Here is a 12,921-nt window from a genome sequence, read left to right as displayed (position 1 = left end):
TGAGGTGCACAGTATGCTCAATTGCCTACTTCTGTTATTTTCTCGGTAAAAATGTGGTTATACTGCCCCCACCAATCCTTGTATTCCTAGCCTAAGAGTTTTAGCTTCTGGATTTCGGCTATCCATTAAATTTATTTCCCCTTCTGCTAACTCTTCCTTTTGCCCGTTTTCTATCTGTGTTTTTCTTTTCCACACTGTGCCTTGTCCGCAATCAATGCAGAAGCCTGCTTCTCGCCAAAAATCTAATCCTAATATGGCATCATACCTCTTCCTGTTTATTCGCTTGGATACCAAGAAATTGTGTAATATGGAGGTTGTTCCCATTTCCAGTGTCACTGAGGCTGTGGCCTCATAATCGGAAACTATTTCAGTTCCCCCTATCTCTTGTAAAATATAGTTGCAGCAGGGCTTTATTCCCAAAGTTTCCTTACTCTTAAATTTTTCGAAATATTCCCAGGTTGACTGACTTCATGGCCCCGGCATCTACTAAATATTTTCCCTGTAAATTGCCTATTTTTCCCTTCACATACATTAAGTTTTTGTTTACCACTACCTTATCTAAGGTTACTAACGCAATGTTGTTATTGCTAATGCAGTTCAGTCTGAAATTTTTAAGGGTTCCTCCCGTTTCTGGTTTATTAATTGCATTCTTCGCTTCCCCTTTGTAGAAAGTTTTGAGAATGGTTGCGTTTCTGTCTACTAGCATTGTGGACACCCCTTGCCTATAGTTGGGCCCCTGTCGCCATTGTCTCGCCGTATCCCCTCTATCTTCAGGGTTTCCCCGTGTGTTCCTAGGACACAATCTGGCCCAATGGTTAGGGCTATCGCATATGTAACAACCTCTGTTACTTCCCTTTTTCCATATCTCATAGTGTGTTGCACCTTCACCTTCCCCCTTACATTCCCCTTCAGCCACTTGGGTTCTCTCATGCCTAGAATTTAAACAATTCACGTTTGCTTTTCACTCATCAAATAAACTGTAAATGGCAAAAATAAATAGTTTTCATAACTTTCAAGTATCTCTCCTGTTTCATTTCATTAATTTGATTTATTAACCAATCTACTTTTCTCTCTAGTTTGCTTAACAAGAATTCCTTTTTGGTGCTTAGTTCCTCCCCTTTCCGTGTTTCCTTTCCCTCTTTTTCAATTCCCATGTTCACATTTATCGAGCAAGTTTCTTGTTTTTTGTCTGATTTTAATTTTATTTCTAGACTCTTCTTCTTCAGCATATAAAAATGCTTGTTCCAAAGTTTCTGGCTTTTTCCGCATAACCTCCCTTCTAAAATTTTCATTTAACCCCTTTATAAATTGCCCTGTTAGAAATTTTTCGAAAACCCCTCCTTCCATAGCGTCAATTTCTGTGCTCATTCTAACAGCCTTTAAACTCTATAGGAACTCAGTGACCGATTCCCCTTTTTCCTGCGTATACCCCCCCCCCCCCAATTTGCCTACCGCCGTGAGAAATGATTCTTTCTTTGCAAATAATTTTCTTAAAATTCTACTAAAATCCGTTAGCAAATTTACTTCTTCGTAGAACTTTTCCTGTTGATACTTAATTAATACTGTACCTTCTAATTTAAATTCTGCGAAGAGTACAATTTCTTCGTCCCTTAAACTGGCTGCTCTTTTTATCTGGGCTAATTTATTTAAAAATAACTCTACATTCTCTTGCGTCCTCCCGTAAACGCCCTTAAGTAGTCTCTGTCCCTAAAGAGGGCATTTCGTCTCTCCCCATGGTAAATTTCTCTAGGCCTTTCTGCCATTTCACCTCGGGGGCTTGTGGACAGTTGGCCCTTCCTGGTCCCCTTTTATATTTCTTTTACTTCCCCCAGGCATTCTGTTTTCCTTTACAATATTTCTCTACTTCTAATAATTCCAAATATACTACACTTTTTAAATTATTTTTCTGGCTTGCCAGCTGGTTTATAAGTTCAGCAACTATACCAGTATATGGTAAAATTTAATTTACAATTCCGTTTCTAATTGTTTCACCTTTTACTTCCTTAGCCCGATACCTAATAACTATATTCATTCAAAACTAAATCAATACTACTCAAATTTTATCGTACATAACATCAATTCCAAATATGACTTCTTTTTATCGTTGTCTCACTCAAAAATTTTTTTTTTTTTTTTTTTTTTTACTAGCAATCCTGGCTGGCAACTTTGCCAATTGTAAGCACCCTCTTTAATTGTAAGGCGCACTCTTCTCCCTTGTTCCGGCTCGCCAATTGTATGCGACCGCTTTTCTTATTTAGTTTCTTTCTTACGTTAATTTTTGGGGGAATGCCTACTTTAATTTTAATAGGTGACTCTTGTTATCCTTTTGGGCCACTGACTGATTCAGAAAATTTCAGGATTACTATTATTCTTAGCTAGAATCTGAGTGAGGCAATGAACGACATACAGGATAAATTTAACATGTTTAATTATAGAAACTTGACTTAGATACATACAAAGATTTATCAACAAAACTTTTCATATTACAGAAGTTTCCCTCTGGGAATAACAATTACAACAAATCCATTCAGTATATCTCTTTACTAAACAGAATAAGAGCTCCTTTACAGAAGTTTCCCCTCTGGGAAAAACAATTACAATAATTTCATACAGCATATCTCTTTTCTAATCTAACTAAAAGTTCCTTTACAACCTTCAGCTTGTTATTCCAGCTATTTCTTAGGCTAGACAAATTAATCGTACTTAGGTTTCAGATTGCCTTTCCTTTCCATTTAGGATGACTGGAAACAATAATACAAAACAGTACTTACAGTAAGTTTTATTTCTCGGTGTTTTAGGATCAGCTCCTTGACCCTCCCAGACTATCTGACGGCTTCCACATCTAATATCCGGCTTTTAATTCCGAACTTCCCTTCGACCGAACTCGACTCCTCTTGGCTGCTTTTAACTTAGTTGATTCTGAATAACCCTTTTCCGTTAGCTGGCAAATTTTCCTTTCCGAAATCCAGCAAAATCTCACCGCTTCCTGACTAACTTCTATCTCCAATAATTCCACGACTACACTTACTAAGATCAGACTACCTCCTCCTTTAACACCACCTGTAACACTAACTCCACCTGTATAACTTCCACTTCCCGACATCAATCACAACATAACTTCCACTTCCCGTCTACTTGACTGACTTAACGCTATTGAAACCCGTCCTTATATATCTGCTGTTTCCCAGCATATCCTGAAATTTTGACTGTTGTTTTGACCTTCCCTCTGTTAAGTTGAAATGTTCACCGTAATTTCACGTATCTTGGACTCTCCGATAAATTTCCATAGTAACTTACAGCTACTCTTACTGCGTGTATAAGCGTTCGTTCCCCGAGTGTTGTTTTTTTTTTTTTTTTTTTTTAAAGTAAGCCTTAAGCTTACACCATGCATAACCCCAGGGGCTCACATCTGGTGAACATGGGCTTGGCACACGCAGGGTCCTAAGCTGGATATCATCATTCTTCTCTTTCTTGCTGATTCCCCTTCTACTTTTACTCTTGTTTCTCTGTCTCTCAGGATAACACAATTTTTTTTTTTTTTTTTTTGCTGGTGAAAAAGTCTGACTTTTTCACCATATGGCTGAAATGCTGTAGGCATTTTAGCCATCACATGCAACAATTGCATAGAAGTAAGTCAAATATATTTTTACTAATGAAACTCTAATATAACTAAGATGAACCAGTTTTTGTCTGTAATGCACCATTGAATCATAGGTATTCTCTTTATTTTAGTTGAACTAGTATTTAAAATAATTAATTCATTTTGTAATTAACATGTAATTTCTAGCTCTGCACGTATGGCTGTAGCTGCTGCACCTCCTTTGTTTCCTTCGACTTATGGTGATCGATTATCTCGGTATGGTTTGGACAGACCCTACTCAGGGGACAGATTTGCTGCAGAACGAAGTTATGCAGTAGAAAGAATGAGACCTTATCCTGATCCTTACGAACGCCGTCCACCACCTCCTCCACCACCTGCAGCTCCTCGAGATGACTATATGTATTACAGAAGACCATATGATGATTATGGCTATCCTGCACGTCATTCACCTCCTGCTCCTCCACCCCCTCATCCTCCTCAGTCAAGATTTCCTGGAAGGTAAATGCTCTTTTTTTTAATAGTGTGTAGATAATAAACACTCACTTATTCCACATCTTTTATTTAATACTTATTGTCTTCATTTGTAATTCTCTATTATGCATAATTTAAGTACACAATTTTTCACTTAGAATTTGAAACATAAATTCAACAGGATAATATTCTTTAAAGATGAATGTGAAGCCATTTTTGTGTCTTGCAATAATTTGATTAAATGCTAGTCCCTGAAGAATCATGTACTCAGGTAAGTAGAACTAGCAACTTTTATCTCATCAGAAACCGGAGGAATTCTCTATAGTCATATAGTGTTTTTATATATGTCTTGTTTTGGACATTGTTTTAGACGCATCTAAGACACATGCCATTTACAATTTAATATAATATACTGTTATTTCATATCTATCATTGTGTCAGCTTAGATTAGTTGTTTCCTTTTTCAGTGGCAGCAGCTTTTGTTATAGCTGCAGGCATTCAGTCATATGTAAGAAACAAAAAAACAAGGGCATTTCCATTGTTTTAGTCATTACTTTTAATTCAGAATCAATAGTTGCTGAATGAAAAGTAAAAGTTGGAACTATTGTCAGAACAATCACTCCTTATGATCATACATTTTCTATCTATGATGTGCAATTCTACAGCAAAGCCACAGTCTTGTTACACCACCCTTATTTTTTATGTAACAGTGATAAAAAGAATTACTCTGGTACAACAGATTATTGTTAGTGTCTCGTTTTATGAATATCTGAAAACAGGGAAGAGACTGGAAGAAATATAGCTCAATTTGCAACAGTTCAGTAGAGAACCCTCCATGATGGGGATTTAAACTGCTTGTGTCGTAGGCAGCATAAAAGAAATGAAGAATTGGAAGGCCATCAATCAAGGTCAGCAGTGCAAATTTGTCTTGAAATTTGCTACCAGGTCACCAGAATAGTCAACCTGAAATGATCTACAGAACTTATGCCTTGTTTGACAATTGCATAGATGGGTTGCCCAATGATTATTCTAGAGTTAACAAAGTGATAATAGCCACAGATTTGAATGTCTTTGCAAGGATGATTATAGCTCATTTGACACAATACCAAAACACGATGAATATGTAATGTACAGAAGCCGTTGATCATGGAACGTTGAGTTCATGTCATGGGAAAAGCCATGTTTGGACAAGGAACTGGAACATAATCACTTATCCTCTACATACCATGGTATGAACTGTGATGGATGGAAACAACTGTTTTGATAGTATTTCTTTGATGGCAGAGCTTTTACAATGATAAATCTAATGCATTGAATTTGGGTAGCAATAATCCCAAAATAACATATCGTTTGGGAAGCACCGAACTTAGGAGTTGAGAATGAAGATCTAGGGGTAATTGTACAGTCTGACCTAAGCCAGGTAGTCCAGACAAGCTGCTAGGACAGGTCATAGGGCTCTGTCCATTATATATAGGAACATCTCCAGCAGGGACAAAGTGATAATTCTATTGTTTATAGGCTGCATCCTGATCAGGAAACCTTGTTTTAGGAAGGATATAGATTGGTTCAAATGGATATAGAAAAGTACAAGATTAGTTGGGTACAAGATTAGATTAGCAAAAGAATTTAAATGGGTGGCATATTTAGATGACACATGCACAGGGACATAAATTTAAATTGGAAAAGTATAGCTACAGAATAGATGTGTAGAAATTTGCTTTTTTCCAGAGAGTAACTGATTGTTGGGATAAATTTCCACTTGGTATTGTGAAAGTAGGTATTTCAAAGAAATTATTGGGAGGGCTTTTTTTCTTTTTTCATACAGCTCTTATAAGCTTGCTTGATCATTTTGCCATTATTCTCAGATATCTAGGCAAACTGGTTTTTGCCAACCCATAGAAAACCTTGGTCGTAAAGATGATGTGTGGTTCCAACAAGACTGAGACTGACACATTATGCAGTTGGTTTAAAGAATACTTAGTGTGGTTTCCTTGGAACATTGAATTGGTTGTGTATCACCCAAGGATATTTGCAGGATAGGTGTACAAAAAATTTGCCTTTGGTCAGAGAATAATTGATTGTTGTGGTTAATTGATAACTTGAGTAAATTCAATTTTGCTCTGACAAGTTGAACCTGCAACATGTCAACGTGTAATAATGCTCGTTGCAGGTTCATAAGAGATTTATTTGGAGCTTCTTAAAAGAGATTTTTGCACTGCTTATACAACACAAATCCTTAAAATGCAGCAGTAAGACTTTTTATTGATTGTGTCACTCCATAAAATGTTACGCAGAAAGTGCAAAATTATTGTCACTTGAATGACGGAGAACAGATTCCAATGGATATTTAAGACTTGTCTCTTATGTTGCCATGCATTGTAAAATATAAGGTTTGTTCATAAAGTGTATTTATCATTTAAAGTTGAGATGAGAGAGATAATGTGTATATAACATGTTTGGACAAGTCTCATCCTTACTTCTGTGCAGTAAGGAGTTCATTTGCATCTGACAGTTTTCATCAAGGAAGAAAGAAATGAAAGAAATGTGATCAGTCTTTGCTATAGGAGAGGAGTCCTGAAACCATGTGTATTTGTTAATCAAGATTAAAATGTGAACAGACTATAGACACTGTGGGAATGGGTTTTATAGAGTTTTATGGGTTTTATAGGTCTGAAGGGATGGTACAACAGATGAGGAGAGATATATTTTTACTGTTAGGAAAAACAGTAACCAGTGGGACATCAGTGTAAAATGTTAGGGAATTGATAGCATGCTAGATCTCACAACATGTACTTTTGGACAGAATGTTGTACATAAAAACAAGTGGAACCCCCCCCCCCCACAGGTGGCAAATTTGGTATGGTAGAGGCTGAATTGGATGGTGACTTCGCAACAGATGAGTGAGATTTTTAATTTTATTTTTTCTTAGGCATATGCAGTATAATTTTCTTTATTTCTTTTCCACTTTCTTCACCTGTAAACACAAACTCTCTTTGAAATTGGTTGTTTCCATTTCTATACATCAATGTAATTAAGCATTTTAGTTATTGAGGTATTGAAAATTACCATTTTTAAAACTATCCACACTCGGTGCACCCCAATATACAACTCGGGTTTTAAAAAATTAACTTAGACTGCACTGTATTCTATCTTTAGAAAACTTCTTTTGCTTCTGATGTATGCATTGAAATGTATGTCTGTTTGGCATGTATAATTTATTAGAAGGATAACACTACACTGCGGGATGTAAGAAAGAGAATAAAATTGGTTGAAATACTTCCAAGTGCTTTGAGGAGCTTGTAATTATAAGTGGGAAAGTTTGAATTTGCTGTAATAAGGTTAAAACAATATAAATTTGGGGTAAAAATTAACAAGTAGCTATAACTTTTGAAATATGTAATATTTTGGTCTTATAAGGGTGATTGGCAGTTATCCTGGAATTCATTTCAAATGTATATGCTGAACATTGAGTAGGACATGGAAGAAGTACAGCTTTCGGGGGGCGTGGATGAGGAGGATGATAATTGGATGTCATGGAAAGGAAATATGTGTGCATGCTCAGGAATTAAATATTTCTAGCCCAACAGTCAGCAGTGTGCTGAAGAAAAGAAGTTAGAAGCTGACAGAGCCTAAGAAATGATAAAATAAATATGGACTGACTGGGTCGACAACTGAAATGGTTGTTCCTTAGCTTGCCATCATATCCTAGAGAATCTAAGTTTGGAACTGTGAGGGACCACAAGCAAACCTTGTTTTCAATGCACATACCAAAAATTTTCATGGAAGAGCTGCAGCCCACAAGCCATGAATAACACTAACAGTTATAGTGCATGTCATACCAAATCAGGGTGAATCACTGGAAATTGGTGCTGTTGATTGACAAGTTACTCTGCATGTACTTCAGTGTTGGGGGGGTTTTTGAGCATGGAGAATGCGTGGAGAACACTTCCTACCTGAGCCTTGTCCTTACAACTTCACAGGAGGACATGGTCATGGTTAGTTTGCTTAGTTGTGTGGTCTTGGGTCCATTAGTTTCAGTGCATGAAGTTTTTTTTTTTTTTGCAAAAAAACTATGGCTTCACTGCTAAATTCAAAATAAAAAGAAAATGCAAATTTGTGTCTCTGAAATTTCATTGCTAAATTTATTGAAATCCGGAACGGTAACATTTTAAACTTAGGTAAATATGATTTTTCAATTTCAGGTTAAAGGAAATGCAGTATAATCATCATTTGGAAACATAAGCTTTAAGTACACTGCAGTGCATTGCAAGATATGTAAAAATAGATGTATTCCAAAGTGAAGATGATTATCATATATGCTGGATACTTTGCATTGTTTATCATAGAATAGAATCTTTCTCTGAGGCCTGCTGATCATTCAAATGCATTTTTCAGAAGTATGTTCCTTGATAGTTAAAAGCAAAAAATGTGGTTGTGGAAATTGGATAGAGGAAAAGAAGTTGCAATGATGAATTTCAAGAATATATCATTTTCGATTGTTAAAGATGGCAGCAATTAAATTGATTCCAAGCTATATTCTTTTCCTAAACCAGCTTGCTTTCATACCAGTCTTGGAAAGCAACTGTAGGGGATACAGTTAGTATTAGTAGTGGCAAATAATGCAAGGAAGCAAACCTATATAGCCACAAACAAACAAACAAAAAAAAAAAAAGAAAAGAAACACACTACCAACTCATCTGTCCATGGCCTCAGATAATTTGTGTAATTCTCCCTTAAATTTATCCACCTACCTTCTGTGGCACCAGATAGAGCTTATTCCAACAATGTCGGGCAATATCTGACTAACCTGAAAGAATGCCAGATACCTGTAGAAAACTGTCTGGCAATTACTGTTGATAATTCCCCATTATGGTAAGCCTATTAAAAAAAATAAAGGAGAGGGAGCTCTTACTGGTAATGATTATTTTGATGACAAGGGGACTGCATGCATTCCTCTCAAAGTGGATGAATATTTAGTGCTGATTTAGTACTGTCTAGAAAAAAGAAATGAAAATAAATACAAAAATGAAATTCATATTTCAATTAATATGAATACCATTGAATCAAACATGTTTTGAAGCATATATACATGTTTGGCAGTCTTTGACTAAATGTTTAACTAGACTCAATATTGGAAACGTCTGACAAGTGTAATGAAGAGTTTTAGAAATGGTGAGAAAAGCCATGTGAGCACTTTCAGATTTTACCAAATTGAAAAATGAAACAGGCAGTAAGCACTGTATAGCACTGACTTGTGTTCAGATCCAATTTATGATCCAAAAGAAGTTTTGAAAGAAAACAAACTCTCCAAGTTAAAGAGCTTCTGAATCAGAAACTTCTGATGCAATCACTCTAAAATGATCCCAGCTAGCTGATAAATTTAGTCAGGTTATCCTTACACGATAAAAGGCTGTCACATTCATTTCTTCTGATTTGAATGAAGTATTTTACTTTTTTCCTTTTAAGTTTGAAAACCCAAATTTTGACTCTTATATTAAATGTGCTCCACATCTGTTTACTGACATAGTTACTATTTGTTATGATGAACAGCATAATGAGTAAATTTGTTAAACAAACTGTTGTTAAATTTTCCACTTTTGTTTTGGAAGTTGATTATGGTAGCTGAAGAATGATTTTGCATTAGTCATGGGCAGCTCTGCTATCAAAGGTCTTGGAAAGTCTGAAACCAAAGGGGAGGATTCTGGTTTCTTAAGGGGGGAAGTACTTTATTGCTGCATGTGACTACATGATGTACAAGTTCCTGCTGAAAAATATTCTTATAAATTCCAGGATAGCACACATTTCATCAGTACATAATTTTCCAATTTGACATTTTTTGTGGACAAGTTTCTATTAGCTATATGCAGCTAAAACCACTGGGAAAATTATAGATTTCTTAATATTTTTGAAGATATAGAAATGGATGAAGATGCTTTGCATTGTCATTTTTTTGGGTTTTAAAGTGTGAAACCTACCAGAAATGAAAAACAGATTTATTCCAAAGTGGAGTGAGAGTTTTATATAAGCTAAATACTTCTTTATATCATTTACAGAATAAAATCATTTCCTGAGGCCTGCTGATCATGAAATGCATTTTTCAGAAGTTTTTTTGTTGAAGTTGGTCCTTGATTGATGACATGTGCAGAGAGAAACTTGAAGAAATGTAACAAATCGTTTGAAGTTGTGCTTTTCATTTTTATAGTGCTGGTGGGGTATTGCAACTCTTGAGAACCCTTCCTTCCAATGAAACTTTGAAAATGCTTTTGCTGGTCAAATCTAGACAGTGATATCATTCCAAAGTTTGGTAAAATATATTCTGCTCTTTTTCGATATTATTAAAAGCCTTTTTCCAAAAATCAGATTGCAAGTAATGTAAATCAATGCTTTGGTCAATTCTGCATGCTGCACACTGTGGTAATGTTATGGAAGTGGCTCTTACACCTTGTGAATGAATACATGATTTGATACACTTTGTCACCAAGAACAGCTGTCAACCCAGTTGAAATTTAAGGCAAGGTGAATAGTTCTCTTCATTACTGGAGCTCACCAATGCTTTAAAGGAGCAGAGCACAATACTACTAGCTTTCTTGGTATGTCTTCTATGATGCATTGAAGCAGTGATTATGGCCAAAGATGGGCCAATATTATTTTATTCATAACGTTTGGTGGGTTAGTGTATGGAAGATGCATTGTATCAGCACGATATGACTGTATTCATTTCTACAAAAATCAGTTTTGTTTATCAAGCCATTATTGAACTGTGTGTTCTACCAAGAACAAAATCTTTGATCTTCAACACCCCAAACAAGTGTTTGTTGGAAGGGTTAAGGTCCTGACTGTATGATGAAAGAACTTCCCAGTCAAATGATTGTAACAAGCTTAAATTTTGACTTTGATGTGCAGTGTTGTATGGCCGTGGAGAAGAACTTTTATAAGACATGCTTGGATCATGTTTATGTGGTGTCTTCCTGCATTGTTTGCAGCACTTGGCTGTACATATTGGAATTAAAATTATCAATCCATGTGGCACGAACTCAAGGAAAATTGCTCCTTCACCGTCCTAAAACACTGCCACGATCTTGCAGCCATTGCATACACTTCGAATTTTTTGAGTTTTGGTGACATATCGCTTCATCCCATCATTATTTGTTTTGTGCCAGGATTAAAGTGATGACAGATTCATCTTTTGCATTGTCACTGCACTTGCATTCCACAAACTTTTTGAACTTAGGTTTCTAGATAGTTTGACATTTCCTGCTAAAAAAAAAAAAAAAGTGCCCTACACCAGCTCACTTTAATACATTCACGCTCAGCTAAGTTTCTCTAAAAGGATGCTAAATTCTGAATGTTACATCAAAATTTACAGCTTAGAAAACTTTACTTTTAATTATCCCATATAACTGTTTTCAGAAATATAATTTTATTTGCTATACCTATCAACGAGAATAATTTATTAGTTTGGAAAGGTCTGGGTCCCAGTCTCATCTGTGATTGAAGGACCGAAGTGCCTTGTTTATATGGAGCTGTGGTGTGTCATTTTTCTTTTCTTTTTTTTTTTTTTTTATCGAACAAATTGTGTACAACAAAGTTTCAGTGCATGTTGTCTGGATGTTTCAGCAGTAGTCATGGCTCTTCCGTAGCCAGGTGGGAAGGAGCAGCAGTGCGTAGCACACGGTTTCTTGATTAGACTGGGGTTCGAGCCCATCACCACCAGTATATCTTTGATGAGATATTAAGGCACATGCACAGATTCAGTACAGGAACAATACAAATTGGTTAAACAGTGGAACTATCTCCCGAGTAAAATAGTTATTTATAAGTAGGTTTTTTAAAAAGTGGGAGGTGGACTATACACTATACCGGTGATGGTGGATCCTTGACATTTGCAATAGTGACATTTCAGATGACACATGGTTGAAATGTTGACAAGCTTTATGGTTTAGCAAAGTTTCACTGAAAATTTAAAATGTAGTGATATCCTTTTATTTTATCATTATGTAAAATTAATTGCAAATTACATTTTAAAATATATTTGCTTGGTCGTCCTGTTTAATACTGTTTTCAGAGTTTCTGCTGTGTAACAGTTTCCAGAATAAATCAAACTGGCATGCAGTGCTCTCTTAGATAACCAAAAGATGAAAGGCTACTCTTAAAAATATATATATATGTCATCTGTTATAGGAAAGTGCTTTTTTAAAATTTATTCTAAACAGCCAGGGAAAACTGACATCTGATAGCTAATTAAAAAAAAAAAAAAATTCACACAGTTTGAATGATATTGCTAACAAATTAAGACTTTTGCCATAAAGAGGAAGTCTCACTTTTACTCGTTGAACAGTCATATAACACTTTCTTTTTTTTTTTTAATACTGTGATCTGTTATTCCTGTACATATAAATTCTTTATACTGTTATGAAATAATCATTAATATGCTGTTTTTAATACATGTTTTTTTTTTCTCTCCCCTTTTATAGGAATTTATAATGTCTTGTTTGATTAATTTATATTCGGATTTTATGAGAAATGGATCATTCTTTAATTTTTGAACTTCTGAATGTTAAGTCGTAAATTGTAAACCTATTTTTATATTCAACCATTGAAAAGTGTTTGCATTGGTATGAATTATCAGCTAGACAGCTCAGCTAATGCAATATTTTGTTCATTCCTAGTTCTGTTACAGTAACTATAGTCCCAACCCATTGGGTTTATTGGCATTTCTTGTCAAGTATAACATATCATCTATTGGCAATTGTTGTTAGCATATGGAAAAATGTGTTAATAAACTAAATGCTACAAGGCATAATGTGTTTCAGATAATATGATACACTATATCATATTGTATAAAAATA

General features: G+C 35.4%; 1 protein-coding gene across 3 annotated transcripts in view; it reads left to right on the top strand.

The window, feature by feature from the left end:
* LOC150077004 (RNA-binding protein 4-like) overlaps window positions 1-12,921 on the top strand; it is a 335,818-nt gene that overhangs the window by 134,762 nt on the left and 188,135 nt on the right. For all 3 annotated transcript variants that reach the window (XR_016547727.1, XM_090386802.1, XM_090386803.1), the window contains exon 7: window positions 3,788-4,099. Coding sequence is in view for 2 of the 3 variants with exons in the window: in XM_090386802.1 (XP_090242928.1) it covers window positions 3,788-4,099 (312 nt within the window). In the remaining variant the exon portion in view is untranslated. The remainder of the gene's footprint in view (window positions 1-3,787; window positions 4,100-12,921) is intronic.

The sequence above is a fragment of the Mastigoproctus giganteus genome, chromosome 12 (assembly GCF_048544385.1).
Source record: "Mastigoproctus giganteus isolate SK-2022 chromosome 12, ASM4854438v1, whole genome shotgun sequence".
Lineage (NCBI taxonomy): Eukaryota > Metazoa > Arthropoda > Arachnida > Uropygi > Thelyphonidae > Mastigoproctus > Mastigoproctus giganteus.
The sequence above is the reverse complement of the archived record's forward strand: the minus strand, read 5'-3'. Positions and strand labels throughout refer to the sequence as shown.